This window comes from Pteropus alecto, unplaced genomic scaffold (assembly GCF_000325575.1).
Source record: "Pteropus alecto unplaced genomic scaffold, ASM32557v1 scaffold21, whole genome shotgun sequence".
Taxonomy (NCBI): Eukaryota; Metazoa; Chordata; class Mammalia; order Chiroptera; family Pteropodidae; genus Pteropus; species Pteropus alecto.
Genome location: NW_006436282.1, coordinates 1,235,068 through 1,254,918, shown reverse-complemented (window position 1 = coordinate 1,254,918; position 19,851 = coordinate 1,235,068). Strand labels below are relative to the sequence as shown.

The 19,851-nt window shown below is 32.4% G+C and overlaps 1 protein-coding gene across 7 annotated transcripts in view; it reads right to left on the bottom strand.

Annotated features, from left to right (window-relative positions):
- The window catches only part of VPS50 (VPS50, EARP/GARPII complex subunit), a 110,317-nt gene that overhangs the window by 61,776 nt on the left and 28,690 nt on the right, over window positions 1–19,851 (bottom strand). For all 7 annotated transcript variants that reach the window (XM_025046865.1, XM_006911903.3, XM_025046869.1 and 4 more), the window contains 3 exons: window positions 10,069–10,111; window positions 8,609–8,707; window positions 7,050–7,190 (listed from right to left, as the gene is read on the bottom strand). In XM_025046865.1, the coding sequence (XP_024902633.1) occupies window positions 7,050–7,190; window positions 8,609–8,707; window positions 10,069–10,111 (283 nt within the window). The remainder of the gene's footprint in view (window positions 1–7,049; window positions 7,191–8,608; window positions 8,708–10,068; window positions 10,112–19,851) is intronic.

The following is a 19,851-nucleotide window of genomic DNA, read 5'->3' as shown; positions in this document are numbered from 1 at the left end:
CCAACTTAAAACTAAGTAACCAGCACCCGCTAAATTGTAAAATAGACAGAGGGGGTCTCCTTTAGTACCATTCTCAGGTTTTTCTAATTCTATTAAATGGCCTTAATCAAATATATAGCTTAATACTATAAAACAAGCAAAGCATGTATAATCAGAATAAACAATTTATCTTTCAAAGTTTCAAGTGATAAAATGGTACAAACCTCTGTTGCTGAGATTATCACCAAAAAAGGGGCAATACTTAAATGTAAAAACACCATCAAGTTAGGAATAGGGTTTACTGGCAAGTTTCAAGAATGGCTTTCTATCATTACATTATTTTGTGTTTCTGCTGGCTGCTGAGTACCACCCCACCCCCACACACAAAGTCATCCAGCAGTCTAAATTACATTGATAGTTTTAAGGGTTCTTAGGCGGGCATCAGAGAAGCCTTGCCACACATGAGCCAGTTTCAAATGACTAGGAAATCCCTTCTCTTCCATCCAAGAGAGAGGGAAGGTTGGTTACCCAGGTAACTACAGCCCAAAGCATGCACTCCATAGGCACTTATTAGTCCCAGAATACATCAGAAACAACCAAATCCTCATACTGAAACACAGTTAAAGCAAGCCGGGCAACCTACTGTTCCTTTCACCTGCCCTATGCTGCCTTCCTATCATGCCATCGTTTAGGATATTTCTTTACCCCTGGACCCAGCCACATACATTGTGCTTGTTGAAATCCAAAACACAAAAGTTGCAGCCTCCTCTTAAAAAATAGATCCAATTTTGTCTTCCTTAAATCCCTTAAAGAACTGTGGTGATTTCAGACATTTTATGTTGTTTGAACTTTTCTTATTCTACCTCTGACATTATTAATGTTAACTTATTAGGTTATAAACTCTTTAAAGCCTTATTTATCCTTGCTGAGCTGAACTGCTTACTTGACTAACAAAAGCTGAGTAATGACAAGAGAACTGGTTAGCAAGTCAGATTGCTAAGAAAATGGAGTCTTGTGTCTTCTACCAGCATCCATGAAATGGTAGCAGGCTAGCTTGTTAGTTTATAAGATAAAACTTCAGACCCTTCAAAGTTCTTCGCAATCCAGAGAGTAACTGGCAGGGAAAAAGGAAGAGATGGATAAACTTTCCTTACCTATCTTTTGATCATTAAGTTTTAAATTTTAAAAATTATCAAAATTTTTTAAAAATTTCAGTATTACCTTAAATATTTATAAATTAATATATAATTCGTATAGAAGAAAATTAGCTGGGTGCTATATATATATGTGATAAGAATAAATCTGACAGCTGAATTCTTAGAGTATTCTAAAACTGACCTGATAAAGCACTCAAGTAAATACTATTCCTCTAACTAGAAAAGGTTTCTTTCTGACCAACTGTTCAAATGTGTAGCTTCCAGTAGGAAAGGCCCACTCACCTATCCATCCAAATCAACCTCAGCAATTAATGAAAAGTCTCAGCTTAATCTCCTTCACATCCTAACTATGTCTGAATGATATATTATTCTTGATATGCTATCTTCTAGTATCTGATAATCAAGCTATTAAATACAAAATAATCAGCATGCATATGTACATAGAAATAGATAAAAGCTGACACTGCTGATGAAGAGTGTGAATTAAAACACAATTTCTGGAGGGCAATTTTGGAAATATGAACCGAAAGCCTTAAAAATGAAAAGCCTTTGGCAATGCAATTTTAGGTCTTGTCATTTATCCCAAAGAAATAATTAAAAGATGTGTGTAAAGATTGGCTTTAAGAATACTTACTAAAGTGTTGTTCATAATGACAAAAGCTGGAAATAACAAATCAGTTAATTAATCCACAAGATCTCTTACACTGAAATATTGTCAAGCCATTAAAAGTTATGTGGGTAGCAAATTTACAGAAATGGAAAATTGTTTCTAACATAGCAGGTGGGAAAAATGTTATAAAACTGTGTTTACAGCATAATCCTACTTTTAAAGCCTATTTGCTTATATATACATTAAAAAATAGCTTTGCATGCAGAAGTATTAATTTTTATTTTCTCCTTTTTGCTTATCTGTATTTTCCTAGATTTAATGTTTTTTAGCTGTATAATTTAAAATATGTATATTTTAAGAGTAAACATTAATGATTGCTTAATTTGAACAACTATATAATCTATATTCTGTCTAATGCTATAAGACTATGAGTGATGTAAAAATATATAAATAACAGACTAGTTTAAAATTCAGAAAAGAGAAAAAGGACAAAGAGGCAGCTAGTTCTACAGATAACCCCAAACAAGATGGTTACTACACATGAACATTAAATTTAGCTCTGAACTTCCTGGCAGTTTATCATTTATAGTTCAGAGAATCTAAACTCTCACACTATTTGCTAAGAGAAAACATTAATTCTTCATAACAGAAAGTACCCTGAGAATTTAAAAACAGAAACATGTTTTTGACTCAAGAAGAATTTGTCTTTAGGTTTCTACATAAACATCAAAATAAACTATATCTTCAACAGAGATCTTACCAAATATATTTATTGACCCTCAAAAAAACTGACATTAAATTATGATTCGACATCAGAAGAACAGTACACTAAAAGAGGCTTTGGTTTGTCTTTCTATGATGTATGCACATAAAGCAACTGTAAAAGTTCATGGCTCAGAGAAGGCTCCATGTTGGTTTTCTTTCCCTTCCACTTAATTGAATTTGAAATGTGTCAACACCACAGGAGTTAGAGACAAAGAGGACAATCTGATTTACTCGAGAAACATTATTAAATACCTCCAATGTGCTAGACTCTAAGAAAACAAATACTGAAATGATTTCAGAAAGTTTCTTCTAAAAGAAAGACTACATTGTTCCCCAAAGTATCACTACATTAGCAAGTTCATTTCAAAAACAGAACTCAAAACTCGTTAAGGTCATTAGGAAAGAAACAATGGGAAAATGGCTGAGAAAACTTCAGCCAGCTTAACCAGCTATGTTATCACAAAATTAATCAATAATATCCTAATTAACATTTTGAAATAAGCCCCCCAGGGAAACCTATCAGGCTGCCAAAAATAATTCTGAAAAAAAAAAATTGTTTTTAACTTGTGTATAAACTTCACAAACTTTCAAATAATCTACAAAGGGTTTCTCTAGAAGATCACTACTTAGTATCTTTAAATCCACAAACTGTTGTAAACATGTAAGGTACATAAAAATGTAAATGTAATCACAAATAAGACTAAATTTTTAAAGTGAATAAAAAACCATTATGCCTTTTTACATTGGCCCTTTCCAAAAATGAATACAGTTTAATTCTCATTTGAAATTTTTGCTAAGTATTATTTATTTACACTTCAAAATAACATACATATTTTTTCAAAAGAACCGAAAGTACTGATCTAAAAATTGTAAGCCAATACATTTAAGAAAAACAGGGAAACCATACTGAAAGATAAATTATAAAAAAAAAAAAAAAACAAACTGTGCTTCTAATTAAATCATTTAGAAAAACATAATTTAGTAAAGAAAGAAAAATAAGTACATTCAATTGCAAAATGATTTCAAAAGCTCAAAGCCAATTAAACTTTTCAGCTCAGAACAATGGTGACACGACATAAATGGCAGAAATTTCATAATGAGACAGGATGCTGCTGGGCTCAAGTACTCTGTAGTTCTCTGTTAGCCAGAGTAAACAAAAACAGAACGCTAATTTTGCCCCAGATTTCTTTGTAAAGGAATATTAAAAGAAAAAAATTTGGTTCAATTTCATTCCAGTCCATTTAGTAACACACTGATATCTGTGAGTGGTTTAAAATAATACTATTAATAAGACCAAGCAGATGATTATCTCTTCATTTCCAATCTCTTTCCATTTAAAGGAAATATAGTTGTTCCCTGTTTATAGGAACTCCATCCTTCTCTCAACTCCGATTGGTGTACCATTTCATTTATTTCACTTTTTAATGTTACTTTTAAATTCTACCTATAATTAAGGACTTCCTTCAAAATACTGCTACTGTACAGAGAAAACCACTGCCCAAATGTCTGGGATCTTTCTTCTCACTTCCAAAATCTGCCAGTCAACACCCTATCCACATTTCCTGAGGGCTCTTCTCCCCTGACATTCCACGGCCACATACATTCTCCTACTAGTACATCCTCAACACATCACTTACTTCTAATTAGGGCTCAAATGATTCTCAATTGCCACATATTGAAAAATTATGAACCTTACATTCTAATACAAAGCTCCTTCATGAATTACCTCCCTTGCCTGAGCTGTAACATTCCAGATCCTTGATATGTGTTCTCACCAAGAAAACATATTTAATTTTCATTTTATCAGCTTATTTATTAAACTTCTAAGAGTTCCCTCCATTTTTCCTCTCCTGATATAACCACCTTCAACTAACCGAAATCTGATGTGAAATAATTTTTTCCTAATCTCACCTGATTCAAACATGTCAAATGTAACTCAATATTATAAAATAATTTAAAACTTAATTAGGTTTCAAAGAAATGTCCAGATCCCTATCTGCCTGTAGCAGCACTGACTTAAATAGTTATGAGATTCCTGGGATAATCTCTGACTTCCTTAAATTTTTATCAAGATAGTCTCAAAGAAAATGAGTCACATTAAAACACATCACATTCGTCACCTCATGATTCAGCTCTTCTGAGTCTGTTCTTTCAACGTAAAGAATCTGCCATATCTAACTGTTAAATCCTTTCCTCAAAAGAAATTCCTCCATGAAGCCATCATAACATTTGCTACTATTCTCACCACTTCAAACTAAAACTTCAACAGCCTGAATATGAACCAGAATTGTACAACTGTGTTGGACAAATAACAATATATGTACCTGCTGCTCAGTGGGGAGGAGGAGGGGAGAAGTGGGTTTTTCCCCAAGACTAGCTCTAGTATACCACTTAATTATTTATTTCCTTAATTTAAATACACACACACACACACACACACACACAGACACCTCACCTACTATATTATACATATGTTGGATAATTTTATGAAGTACTAGATGTTTCCTGGCAGTAATTTTAACAAGCATTTACTCAAGGTGAAATCAAGAAAGATAAGCCCTTTATTATCTGAAAATTTAAATATACACAGCTACTTCAAAAGGTTATTTTAGAGTAAGCTTTAAGGAAAAAAGTGAAAAAAATTCATGATAAATGCCATGATAAACACTGTAAGCCCAATTTTTTGTTCATAAAAATTTATAAGTACGACTTCCAGTTTTATATTATATAAAGGCACCAATGATATTTTCAAGAAGCACGAGCATAAATATGTATCTGATTTTTAAAAGCGTATAAAAGTTATTGATAACAAAATACACTACTCTCACAGCAGATTAAACCAAAGGCAAGAAGACTGAAGGGCAAAAGCCTAATTTGTTTAAAATGTTTGTTTAATTATTAAAAGTTATTTTCTGCTAACAGAAAAGTCACTAACTTGAATTAAATTGTTTTACTATTTAAATCACCTATTAATGACAATACTGACAGAATCAAAAATAAAATTGAATATTTAATTTAAAAATACATACTATCAACCTACGAAAATATATGAATAAGAAAATAACACACTTCGAAATCACTGAAATTTATCAAATGATGGCTGTACTTAAAATTGGATATTTAAAAATATAATTATGCATGATATCACACTTAAAACTAATAATCATAAAATCTGTGAAAGTCATGATTTATAAAGTTATTTTAAAAAGATATTTTTTAGCTATATTATCAACTATCCACTGTCATTAACTTCATTCTTAATCTAGCACATATAATCACATTCTTCTGGAATATCTGTTGTAGCTCAAGTAAGGATATTTCTCCAGTTCCCAAAGGACATAATCTGAACTTGTGGCAAATAAACTCACTGAAGAATGAAGATGAGCTTAATTTCACACAAATTCCTGGACATAAGTACAGTAAAAAATAGATATCTACTTTCTAAAACTGTTATTTTCTGAATTGACATTAGAGAAAAGTCTCCAGTGAGAGAAATAACAATCTTGGGCTAGAATTAGGGATCAAGGTCAACAATGACCTCCATATTGTCAAATCGAGTGGTCAATTCTGTGATATCACCTTATTCAGATTCTCAGAAGCATCTGAGATAGTTTTACAGTCTAGTCTTCCTGCAACAGTTCCTTCTGTAGGGCTGCTGTGACACCACCATCTTCTACTTTTACTCCTACCCAGCTAGCTGCTCTTTCTCAGACTCTTCGACTGGTCTGTTCTCTACTCAATCCCTGAATGTCACAAGGCCCGGGGCTCTCATGTCTTCTTTATCCACATCCTTATCCCAATCTTCCCATCTAATACCATGATTTAAATACAATTAGATGCTGATGACTACCAAATCTATAACCTCAACTCTGAACACCTTAGGTTCTTTTATCTAACTGCCTCTTAAACAAGTCCACTTACATGTTAATAGGCATTAAATAGAATTCATAAATTTCTACTCCAGACTAGACCTCCTTGTAAAAGCAAATGACACCCTCATTTTCCCAGTTCATTCTCTTTTCATCACACTCTATCTACATCAATTCATCAGGACAAATTCTAAAACAGAGCCCAATTCAGTTCACTTCTTACTTGTGGGTTATTTTATCTATAGATCTATATTTGAGAATGAAATAGAACAACTGATAACAGATATTGACAGAAATAGCATTTATTCACCCGAAAAGACTGAATCTAGGTGTGTATGAAAAACCAGCAAAAATGATTGCTCAGAAGCATCTTAGATGCAATCATAGAAGAGAATTAAGAGCCTGAGAAGGGTAAAAGAAGCTATGAGAGGGTAGAGAATTCATTTAGAAGCAACCGCGCTCCATAAATCTGTACCATCTCATCAACCTTCACAATCTGTGTGACTGAATCTTCCAGTTTCTTTATGAGGACAAGAATAATAAGGGAGAAAAAAAAAAATCTGACAACATATTTCTACATTACTAGCACCTGCAAATAATAGGTGCTAAGGAAAATGGAATGTGAATTTAAAACTGAGACATGCGAACAGTAATTAAGTTACTACATACTGTACAGAGATCCTTATATTGTAGCTTTTGGAATTTCGTATCAGTGTTTCCTGCACATAGTTCCACATAACCAAGGACAACTTGAAACACGGTATTATGAATGGCTTGGGTGAAGTGCATATGAAGTTGATCCATTGCTGTCTACGGAAAGAAAACATAAAACATAATTTCATGTTATTAAAATAAATTCTGACATTTGAAAAACATAGGAAAAAACCTTTATGGATTATAGCTACAGCACAAAGATCACTATTATTCACAGAATTATAATTGTAATGTTGATTCTTTGCAAATAACCCTTCAAATAACCACAACATCATATCATTAAAGATAAATTTGAATTGCAAACACTGCTCTCTTGCTCTGTATTTATGATTGGTATCCGTTCTGTTCTTTCTCAAACGTCATACATAATCATATCTTTGGATTCCCTCTGCCATCATTCCCTTACATTGTTCAGGATGCGTCTCAATGATCAACTTCTCAGATAAGCCTTTCCTGACTATCCTGTATAAATCAGTACTTTTCATCATTCTATCCACTTACCCTGATACATATTTCTCTATAGCACTGTTACTACCTGACATCACATTCATTTATTTCTTTTATGTTTGTCTCCCTCACTAGAAGGTAAGACATAAGGCCTTATATCCAGGTGCCTGGAGCAGTGCACAAAGTAGGTACCAATACATATTTAATGAGTGAAAGAATTTCTCTAATAGGGAAAATGAGAAGTTAAAATCATATTTTCAAAGGTCTTCCGATATGTCCCTCAAAATTACCAAATGTCTTCCTTCTTCTATTTTTTCTAGGTATAGCTGAAGACATAAAAATAGAGTAAAACAACCAAATATTTTTATTCAGATTTTAAAAAGTAAATGGAATTTAAATGGTTTGGTAAAGTCTTAAATTTCTTTCTAAGACAGAAAGCCAATTAAGGAAAGAAAACATTTACATCTATCATGTTTAGGTGTTCTATAGATACATGTATAATCCTGTACACACAGAAGATACGGTTAACTTACAAACTATGGCTCATTTCAAGTTTTTCAAGGAAGCCCCGCCTTGAGCAGTAAAACTATATAAAACCATATATCATAAGAGTATTGAAGACATTCTGCGGATAATAGAATCCTTTGAAAAACCTGGTGAATGCAATTTAACTGTTTTACAAACAAATGTACGCGAAGCACAAAGGTTTACATACCACTCTGAGGGAGCCATGAATCTTCAAATTAAGAAGTTCTCAGTCAGGACCAAAAGCTGAAGTAAAAGAGACTACACATCCTATCTCATTGAATTATCTTATACTACACTTGTTTTAAAATCTACATAAAATTGTGAAAAACCCGACAAATATTTCATTGTTCAAAACAAGCTTATGTAACTGTATACACTCTGAGCATCTGTGAACAACCATGTTACTACTATTAATACAGCATAAAAATTTACTTTGTTAAATGAAATTTTAAGGACACTAACAATATTCAGACTTAAGCAATCATGAAGATCAACGGATTCTTAATTTTAAAAAAGTAAACATCCTTTTGTTTACTAACCTGTGTTTTTCCAAGAAGTCGATAAGCTTGCTGAACTTTGGTGTAGTGGTTAATGTCAAAATTCTTGCAGATTTTAGAAAGAGCTACATCCAACTGTTCCTATATATTTAAAAGAGGAGGCAAGCGGCAGTCAAGGAACTGTATTTTCAAGGCAGTGAGAAGAAAATATCAAGATTAATTTCTCACTTTTAATTACTATCTAAACACATTTACTATCACACTGAATTTAACAGTCAAAAAGAAATTTAAATAAAAATATAAGTAAATTATAATTCTCACTTATCACCAACTATAATCAAGTTTACTGAGAAGTTATTAATATGTTCCTAAAAACCCAAGTCTCATATTTCAAGAGACACAAATAAGTATAATAGTTACTAAAGAAAGTTTTTTATTTTTACTTAACTCTTATGCCTCTTCAAACACCTGCTAAAATCTTATAATTATATGAACTGAATTTGTAGGACAATTAAAAAAATAAAACAATCTTTCTGTAATCACTGAAAAGTAATTTTCAACAAAACTACACTGACCTTAAAATTAAAAGTACTTTTACATCTAAATGCAACAACTTTATAGATTTCCATTTCAGTGATTTCATTTTAAAATAATGATTTTTCTACATAAGTACAGCAGATATTGTATATTAAGAGTGAAGAAATACTGAGCTTTCAAAAACAGTACTCATTAAAATATTCAGGTAATTATTTACTTAAAGGATTTTCAAAGTGGTTATCTTTATGTTTGTCAAATAAACTGTCATTCTTAAAAAATAGTAAATAACTGCATTAATGATCAAAAAATTATTTTCAAAAAAGGTCATTTGAAAGTCCAGCCACAACTTTTATCAGAAAAACAATAATATAAGAAGAAACCAAATAATTCTTATTAAATTTATTAACATGAATACCCTGCTTTGCAAAGATTGCCAAGGAAAAGAGATGAACTCTGAGTAAATGTAGGAATAAAAGCAAGACTTCATGCTCACAATGACATATCTTTTCTTTTCCAGATTCTACATTTTTATATGAAATATTATTATGAAGTTAGGAATTTAGGAGGGTTTTCATCAGCCAATAATTAATTCCTAAATAAATTAACTTACTAAACTAAAAAGGAGTTTTAGTTTAGTATTTTTTGGTAATCAAAAAAATATTTACTACACAGTATAATTTGCTATAATTTACATGAGAACGTACCTATGACTAAAAGTCTGGGGATCCTTCTGGATGTGGTGATATTTTCAAATACTGTTTTCAGGTCCCATAATTCCGAAAGTATTATTGAGTTTACAAGTACATTAACACTAACTTGACAACACACAAATATTCCAAATGAAAAATGACAAAGTGTAGCAATCTAGAAACACTGGTAATAACAAGTCAAAACATAACATGCATCTATGCTAATCAAAAACCCTTGAGAAGAAAAAGCCACTTAACTTATGATATAATTCTTACCTCAATTTGTTCTAAAGTATCTTGTAGCTTTGAATTTAGTTCACTATTAAATGAAACAGAGAGTTAGATGTGCCTTTTTTTAAAGACAGCTAAGTGCTAAATACATGCTAGCTGAATAATCAATAAATTCACAGATCAATAGTATGAGCAATAAGTTGTTTTGCTGATTCTATCATAAGGCAAGAAAAATAAAAGGAAAAGAATTAGGAAAAAATAAGTATCATTACCCACAGCAACAGAACTGTATAGGTAGAAAATGCAAAAGAATGTGTAGATAAAACTAAGAATTCAAGAATTAAAGATTGATAGCAAGTTTTAAATTAAAAGCATAACATAGATAAAGTAAATTTTCCAAAATGAAATTAATTTGTATATATTAAGAGCAAGATTTTAGACAATTAATTTTTAATCCCATTTCAGAACACCAAACACCTGGGAACAAATCTAATAAAAAATATATAATACAAAACTGAGCTAAAATAAAGACTTAAATACACAAAGGTATATATCACGTAAATAGACTAAAACCTTCAATATATTTACAATATCATTTCTCACCAAAACAATCTCCTAAAACAAATAAAATTCTAATGAAAACCCAGCAGTTTTTTTTAATTGACCTGACAAACTGCTTCTAAAGTTTATGTGGAAACGCAAAGGACTAAGAAGTCAAGAATATCTTGAAGAACAATGTTTACCTACTAAAATAGGTAAAGGCTTATGATAAAATTACAGCAATAAGACAGTGTGGTACGTAAACAGATCGACAGAACACAATAAAAGTAAAAGGCAAAAAGCTTGAACAGATACATGACAAAGATGTTATCTAATTGGCCAATAAATATAAATAGGCACTCCAATTAGGTATTCAGGAAATGAAAACTAAAACTATAAGACATCATAACAAACAACCAGTATGGCTAAAAATATTTTTGTTAATTAAAAATGACATCAACAAATGTTGGCAAGAATGTAGAGCAAACAGAACATTGAATTCAATGCCAGAGGAAGGGGAAACAGATAAAATCTCTTTGGAAAACTGTGACATCTACTAAATCTCAATACTTATTCTATATTCCAGAAGTCTTAGATATGTGTCTAACAGGAATGCATATACAATCCTTGCACCACTATTTTTAATAGATAAAATACTGAAGCAATTGTCTACAAACAATTGTCTACAAACAATTAAATGATAAAGTGTGATATATTTATATGATGAAATACTATAGCAATGAAAATGTATTATCTGAACCTCAAAAACATGATATTGGACAAAAATGTCAGTTAAAAGTACATACCATATAATTCCATTTCTGTAATGTTCAAAACCGGTTAAAACTAATTTCAGTGACAAAAGCCAAAACAGTGATTACCTTGGGTGAATAGTGACTGAAAGCATGAAAGAAATTTGTGGGGTACTAGAAGTGTTCTATTTCTAAGAGGTAATTACACAACTATGTTCACTTCATAAAAGTTTATTGAGGTATGCACTTGGGATATGTGACTGAGTCTGATTTCATTACTTTCAATTCTCCCTAGGTCAATTAAGAGGGAAAAAAAAAAAACCAGAACTGATATTTGAATTATCATCTCATTATTAAAAAAGATTTTGTGATATTTAACAAAATAAATACAATCATAGAGAAAACATTTAACAAAAAGATTAAAGCAAAGGTAAAATAAAATAGTAAAAAGTGAAGATATAGTTTGGTACACCAAAATTATACAAGGTTTTTTTTTACAACTGTTATCTGACTCTCAAAGTCCCAGCAACAAAAAAACAAATAGAGAGGGCCACAATATATAATTCAGTGCCCATAACATCAAAACATACCAGTAACTAATGGGGGAAAACAAAAACAAAACAAAGGAAAAAAAATCATTTTTGCTGTCATTAAGTTCTAAGAGAAAATTTGGCCACTCTTGATAAACAGGATAACAATCTTTATATCCTAAGACACAACACCTTGGAAAAGCCTTACAGAAAATACAATAATGGATTCCTTGCATTTGCTTTTTTTTTTTTTAATTTATTTATTTAGTTTTAAGTATACAGCACATTGGTTAGACATCTTTATAGTTCATAAAACGATCCCCCGCTATTGCTCCCTTCCTCCCCTGTCCCTCCACCTAGCCATCATATTAATGCTAACTGCATTCCCTCTGCCAAGCTCCCCATTCCTATGCCCAACTATCAACTACTAATTTGTACTTCTTTAACCATTCACCCCATTCTCCCAGCCCCCCAACCCCTCTCCTCTCAGTCCATCACCAAATGCCTGAAAAATAGCCACAGATACAGGTTAAGGGAATACTTGTAGACAGGACAAAGATTTTCCTTATAAATATCATTGTGGGACAATTATGTCCAAAAAAAAAAAAAAAATGAATGAAAATAAGAATGAGAGTTAAAGGCCCCAAAATAATACCCCTAAGAGTATAGTCACGGCAGTACTTTAGCACTTGAAGGAATTAAATCATGCTACATCTCACCCCGCCAAAAAATCAGTATCCTCTCCCAAAGTTGTTCCTTCTCCCATGTTCTCTGTCTTTTGATTCATGTCATCACCAACCCATTCAATCCAAGTTGGAAATCTCAAAGTCAACTTTAACTCTTCCTACTCTTCATATGTAACTGGTAATCAAATCTTGATGATTTCACCATTTCAGAATTTCTCATATCCACCTATTCTTTTTTCTCAATTTTGTGTTTTAATTCAAGCATTATCACCTTTTACTTGAATTATCTTAAGAACTTCCTAATAAATCTCTACACGCAACAAACACACCTTACCCTCAATCCATCCATCCATTTATTTGACAAATACCACTGACCTACTATATACCAAACATTGTATGACATTCTCCAAAAAACTTTCAAGGATGGCTCTGAGCAGGGGTCTAACTTCAGATTGGATTTCATTTGATCTGGCAACATAGCATTTTTAAACAGCTTGTATGTGATAGGCTTTAGGCAGGGCCTAACCAGTCCTGTGAGCCTGAACTTTTCCTGCTGTCTTACATCTGGCAGCTCTACATATATGTTACCTGCCTGGTCCCTGAATTTGCAACTCCTAAGTAAAGTGGAAATAAAATCACATTAACCCACTACTTTAAAAACTTTTTTAATGGCTCTCATTAAACCAAAGATAAAGCCCCAAATTAGTATGGCATATAAGACTCTTAACAACTGGCATGAAAAATTAACTTCCCATTCATTTTTCAGTGCCTATATTTTAGACATATGGACTATGTGCAATTCCTCAAGCAAACTCTAGACTTTCACATCCTACGTTCTTGTAGGTAATGTTCACAACAACTAGAACACACCTTCTCCTTTTCTTACTCGCAAACGTCCATCTTTCTTTCCAGGCCCAATCCAACTGTGATCTTTTCTGAGAAGTCCTCCCCCGCTAACTAATGCTCTGTTTCACAATGCTCTGTTTGCATTCCCCTTATTATAGTGAGGAATATCTGTGATTGTCTCTCTAAGTAGAGACTGTGGTTTATTCCCTAGTGACTTCCCAGGACTAAGAAACTCACACCTGACTCAGAGCAGGTAATAAATATCTGCAGAGTCAAATTTTCAATTCAAACAAAAATGGCAAAATTTTACTAGCATAACATTAGCCCTTATTTTCTACCTTAATAAATAAAACAATAGATATAGAAAAAAAGGAGAATGATTTAAAGAAAAAGAACCACACTAGACCCTGGGTCTACAGGTGCCTTAGCAAGGCATAAAGAGATAAGCAGAGCTAAATCTAGTTTCACTCTTCTATCACATGAGACTCATAAATTCACCTAAGGCTAAAAAGATATGAAAGGAAAGAATACCAGGAATAATAAAGTAGATCGGAACTGCTAAACATATTCTTTCAGAGAATATCCGGAGCTTGAAAGAAAAAGAAATATACCTAAATTCATTCATAGGTGAGAATAATAATTTCTTCAGCTTCTCAATTGGAAAAAAAAAAGGCTTTAATATTCATAAAATAATAAATCTGATGTTTTTATTGCTTCTATTAATTATGATTAAAATTATTCTATAGTCTATATATTAAAAGTTAATGCAAACATAGTAATTTAAATAGTATGTAGATTTTAAATATAAAATATATAAATCAAACATTTTTGTTTTATTAAAATGCTTTCAAAAGCTACATCTGCAGTTTGACAAATTAAAATACACATATAAAAATAACATGATTAAGGAATGGACATATTAACTGTACAGTCTTTAAAGAAATCCTTAGCCATCATTTAGAAACATAAATTCAAGTCATTTCAGTCAATTAATCAAAGTATGTTAAAAGGATCTACTCAGAAACTTTGGGATAAATAAAAGCAACATTATTGTCAAAAAAATTAGTAGTTCTAAGATGCAAGGCTAAAAGCTATTAAAGGCTATTTGCAAGCTTAATGGAATGAATCAAACAATTTTGGGGACATTTTTACCATCACTACAGAAAATATTAAAGATAACATATCCATAAAGTTAATACTGTTCTTTTAGACAGCTAATCTAGGACACACACATGTGCAACATGAGTCCTAGAAAGGCTATATATAAATCAAAATTTTGTACAACTTTGACCAAAAGACAAGACGGAATAAAGGTAATTAACATCTTAATGATCTTTCCCTGCTATGTTATTAAGGAGTCATGTGATTTAAGTAGTCTCTTAATATCTCATGTTAATATCTCATCAGTTTCCTGGGCTAGATGTAAAGGTTTGCTTCCAGCTCTAAAGAATCTATTTAATATTCCAGTTTGAAAAATCTATTATGTGCTGAACACAAGTTTACCCAATTATCATATTTTTGTAATATGTTTACATAGAATGCTAAAATCACTAAAACTCAAGTAAAATTTATACTTACAGGTTTATAGTGTATCTCCATGGCCCATAAAAATTCCAGTCAATTTAGGTCAGAGGTCTATTCTAGTGGTTTCAATCCACTCACAGCTGACAGTTTATCAATAGACTTCAGATAGAACCTGATTTTCAAACACTTCGAAGCCAGACCAACAACCCTGAGGTACTAGGAAATATACACATAATCCTTCAAACCATGAACAGATCATAAAAGAATTCTTAAGATCATTTTGGATCTACCCAGATCTCTGTCCACACTCTCTTCAGAAATCCCTGACCTAACCCAGAAGACAATCATATACCACAAAGAAAGCTCCATTACTACGGATACGAAAGATATTCAAAACATCTCCGAATTTTATAAATTGTAATTCTAAAGCAGAAACCAGGCCCAGGAGCCAAGTCTAGCCAACAGTCTGTTTTTAAATAAAGTTTTTTTTTTTTTTAATTAAATTTATTGGGGTGACACTGGTTAATTAGGTTTCAAGGCTACAATTCAATAATCATATGCATATTGCACTGTGTGGTCACCACCCAAAGTCAAATCTCCTTCTGTCACCATATATTTGATCCTCTTTACAAGCCTTTCCTACCCCTATCTCTTTTCCCTCTGGTAATCACTAAACTGTTGTCCACATCTATGAGTTTTGTTTGTCTTGTTTGTTGCTTTCAGTTTTATATCCCACATATGAATGAAATCATATGATTCTCAGCTTTTTCTGTCTGACTTATTTCGCTTAGCATGATAATTTCAAGATCCATCCATGTTGTCACAAATGGCAGTATTTCACCTTTTCTTATGACTGAGTAATATTCCACTGTATATATGTACCACAGCTTCTATAGAAGGACACCAGTTGTTTTTATGTCTTGGCTACCATGAATAATGCTGCAGTGAACACAGGGATATATATATCTTTACGGATAAATGTTTTCAAATTTTGGGGTTAGATACTCAGAAGAGAGATTGCTGGGTCATTTGGTAGCTCTAGTCTCAATTTTTTGATAAACCTCCACACTGTTTTCCATAATGGCTGAACCAATTTACATTCCCGCCAGCAATTTTACTTAAACACAGACACATGAATTTGCTTACATATTGTTCATGGCCTGCCTAGTAGCCCAGCTACCAGGGCAGGGCTGAATAGTTGTAACCAAGACCTTATGGCCTATAAAGCTTAAAATATTTATTATACATCTCTTTAATGACAAAGTTTGCCAAGGCTGTGTTAGAGTTTAGCAGAAGACTTTTTAGTTGGTCAACTGATCAATGTTAAAACAGGAATATTTATATGTATATGTGCTGTGTTTACATGTATATTAAATATTTTAACTAAAATCATATAAATGTACTTCATTCACCCATTTCTGGTTTAGAATCAACGTTTTTCCATTTTATTGGAGTCTTAACATCTTAGTCTCATATGAGCCAAATCACAAATAAATTGTCTGTAATTTTAAGTTTCAGTTTCTCTAAGGTGAAGTGGAACTTTAAAATGATACAAAACAATCCGAATACCAAATCACATTTGGTTACCTTATATCCCCCAATTTTTATAAGTTGTCTTCCACTGTATATAAAAGCTATTAGTGTAATAGTGCTTAAAAACAAGCTCTGTATTCCAACAGACCTAAGTTTAAATCCTGGCTCTACCACTTATTTTTCAAAGTATCAATTCCTCATCTATAAAAAGAGACAATAACAACACCTCTGAGGAATATTTCATCAATACTAAATAAGAAAAGGTAAGGAAAATGATTAATACAGTGCCTGACACACAGTAAAGACCAATTTCAAATATTATCACAACCATCACCACTATCACCATCATGATTCAATGTTTAAAAACTAAAAAGTAGAGCTCTAGTGAGAAAAACCTTACTGAAATCTAATTGAGAATTTCTGAACAGTCAGTGTAGCCTTAGTTAATGGTGCCTAGTTTCTCCTGCTGCTCCTATAAATGTCAATATTTCCCATTCCCGCAGGAGTATAAGAATGAGCCATTCACAGCATGAATATCTCTGATGGTCTTTTGTTTGTGTACTCTGTGCTCTTAACTGGCATATTATCCCACAGTCCTGCCGGTTAACTGTCTGTTATTTTAAATTCCTAGAGAACAAATAAATTTTAAAAGCTCCTGGCATAACAAGTAACATAGCACCTCATGCGGATAAGCATTAAATAATACTTCATTCATGTCTCATTAGGAGTAAAGAGTTTGACACCTATGACTTTTCTACGTGACTGGTGAAATTTAGAACATCAAGTACAAAGGGAAACACCCTAACAATTTCTAAAGGAAAGACACCATTTATGATGAAATGAAAAGAACAGTATCTTTGTCCTACAGAACAGGGGGCTAGAAGACAACTAAGTAATGTCTTCCATTTTCTACGAAAAAAATGTTTTTCTTTAAATCATGTTTATGGACTAAAGATCATTTCAAAATCTGAAAATTTACCTCCGATATAGCCAATATCAAAAGAAAAAATCCTCAGAGGTCATTGTAATGAAACAAGACAAAGCAATGTACAAAAAATATATATACAGAACAGGGGGCTAGAAGACAACTAAGTAATGTCTTCCATTTTCTACGAAAAAAATGTTTTTCTTTAAATCATGTTTATGGACTAAAGATCATTTCAAAATCTGAAAATTTACCTCCGATATAGCCAATATCAAAAGAAAAAATCCTCAGAGGTCATTGTAATGAAACAAGACAAAGCAATGTACAAAAAATATATATATATATATATATATGTATGTATATATAAAAAGGTTAGCAACTGAGTAGGACCTTAAAAAAGTAAAAAGTGTTCAACAGAAATTTTTTAAAAAGTAATGGATTTTGATTTTCATTTTCAGAGACAAAGGATTACTTTTCTTTTTTGATAAGTCCACTGTCACTAATCACTCCCTTTAGTTCTGCAGATACTTACATAATCATATAAACAGTAAATATGATTTCTATTGGGTTAATTTTCTTAGAAGTAATGTATTGAAAAAGCACAGAAGATTTCATTATAGTTGCAAAAAGAATATCAACTTGACCAAGTAAAATATACCAGTTTCACTAACAAAACCTGGAAGATGGATAAAGGACGAGAAGTAAAAGGAAATATACCCAATTCCTATCTCTCATTGTTATTTTACTACAGAGCATCAATAAATATCTACAGTAATAAATCAGAGAAAAGATATCTTACTGTATTATCCTAAAATATAATTCGATCTACTAGGAAAAAAATTCATCGGCTGTAAAATTAATTAATAAGCTGTGGTTTACTCCAGGGAGTAGAAAAGGGAAAGGTGGGTGGGGCAGAAAGAATATCCTCTACTTTTTGTTCAAAACTCTTTTCTTTAAAATGTTTTGCCACGTGATTTTGCTTTACGCTAGTTTTTAAATGGTGCAGCGTGAGGGAGGGTGACAGGGGAAAACAAGTTAATGTAAAAGGTCAGGAGTACAGGCGGTGTCAGAATAGTGTGGTATCAGTAATTCAGCCCAAACACACCGAGCAACAGGGACCCCAGGTCTACGCATGGCTCCAGCTAAGCAGGCCTAGTGACACCCCAGAAACACTCACGGCTTGACCACTACTCCAAGCAGGGCTCCTGGGCTCCCCTTGCCTGACCCTAGAGAAAGAGATGACAAGCACATCTTGCTAGAAAGGAATCAGAGTCAAAAGGATAAGAATAGTCCCTATATTGGTTATCTGAAAGCTGGATTTACTCATCTATGACTGAAGTTCTACAACCTACAATTTTCATTCAACTGTCAAGATCATGTTATGAAAAAAAGCAAAAGAATATTTTAATGATTATGAGAAATTAAATAGTCAACCCTTCGTACCCCTGGGGGTTTGGTTCCAGGACCCCTGCAGAAAACAAAACCTAAGGATGTTCAAGTCCCTTATGTAAGATGGCATAGTATCGGCACATAACCTATATTTGCACAAGGCCTCAGCAGGGTATGCCTACATATCACTTCATTCTCTGGGATTCAGCACAGTGCTAGGCACATGGCAAATTCAAATTCTGCTTTTTGGAGCTTTCTGGGATTTTTTTTTTTTTCCCGAATATTTTTGATCCGTGGTTGGTTGGACCCACAGATGCAGAATGCAGGGATATGGAGGACTGGCTGCACATCTATATTAGAGTACAGTACTCAACAAACTAGTTCTGACGGTGTACAAATTTTTCAGTGCATAATCCAGCAATGGTGTCATGTCTACTAAAGGAGTTCCTTTCAAATAAAATGAAAAATAATAAAGCAGTTTTGACTTTTAAAAATAACTTTTCTTGAAACTAATTTGGATAAATTTCAAGTGAAAAAGAAATTAAATGTTTCACTCAGATATATTTTAACATAAACACACTCTGATTCTTATTTCCAGTAAATTCCAACTATATGACTGTCAATCAACTCAAAAAATGTCAATTAAAAATGTTCCCTGTCAGTTATAAAAGTGAATAAAACTGGTGTTACAGTATCTTTTATTAAAGAAGCTGAAACACAGCACATCTCAAGGACAATACAAGATACTAGAGAACTTAACAACAGGTTTAATTTTGGATTTAGAAGACCAGGAAAAAAAAAGAGCAAACAAAGAAAAATGCGTATAATTAAAAAGGTACACCTAATTTAATAAAGACAAAAATATAAGTTAGAATAAAATTTCTGTCATTTTTATGGACTCAACCTGTCCCACATATAGACTAACTCGTTATATCCCATGTCACATTATCTACAAATGGACAAATTTCTCATGCCTTCCCAACTAGAGGCAAAAGGGTTAAATAAGAGGTGAGGGGGAAAAGCAGATCGAGTTAGGCAGGATAAATGTTGGCTAGCAAAGGGAACAATCCTAGCATTTGGACAAGAATTGCTGGTGGAGGGGC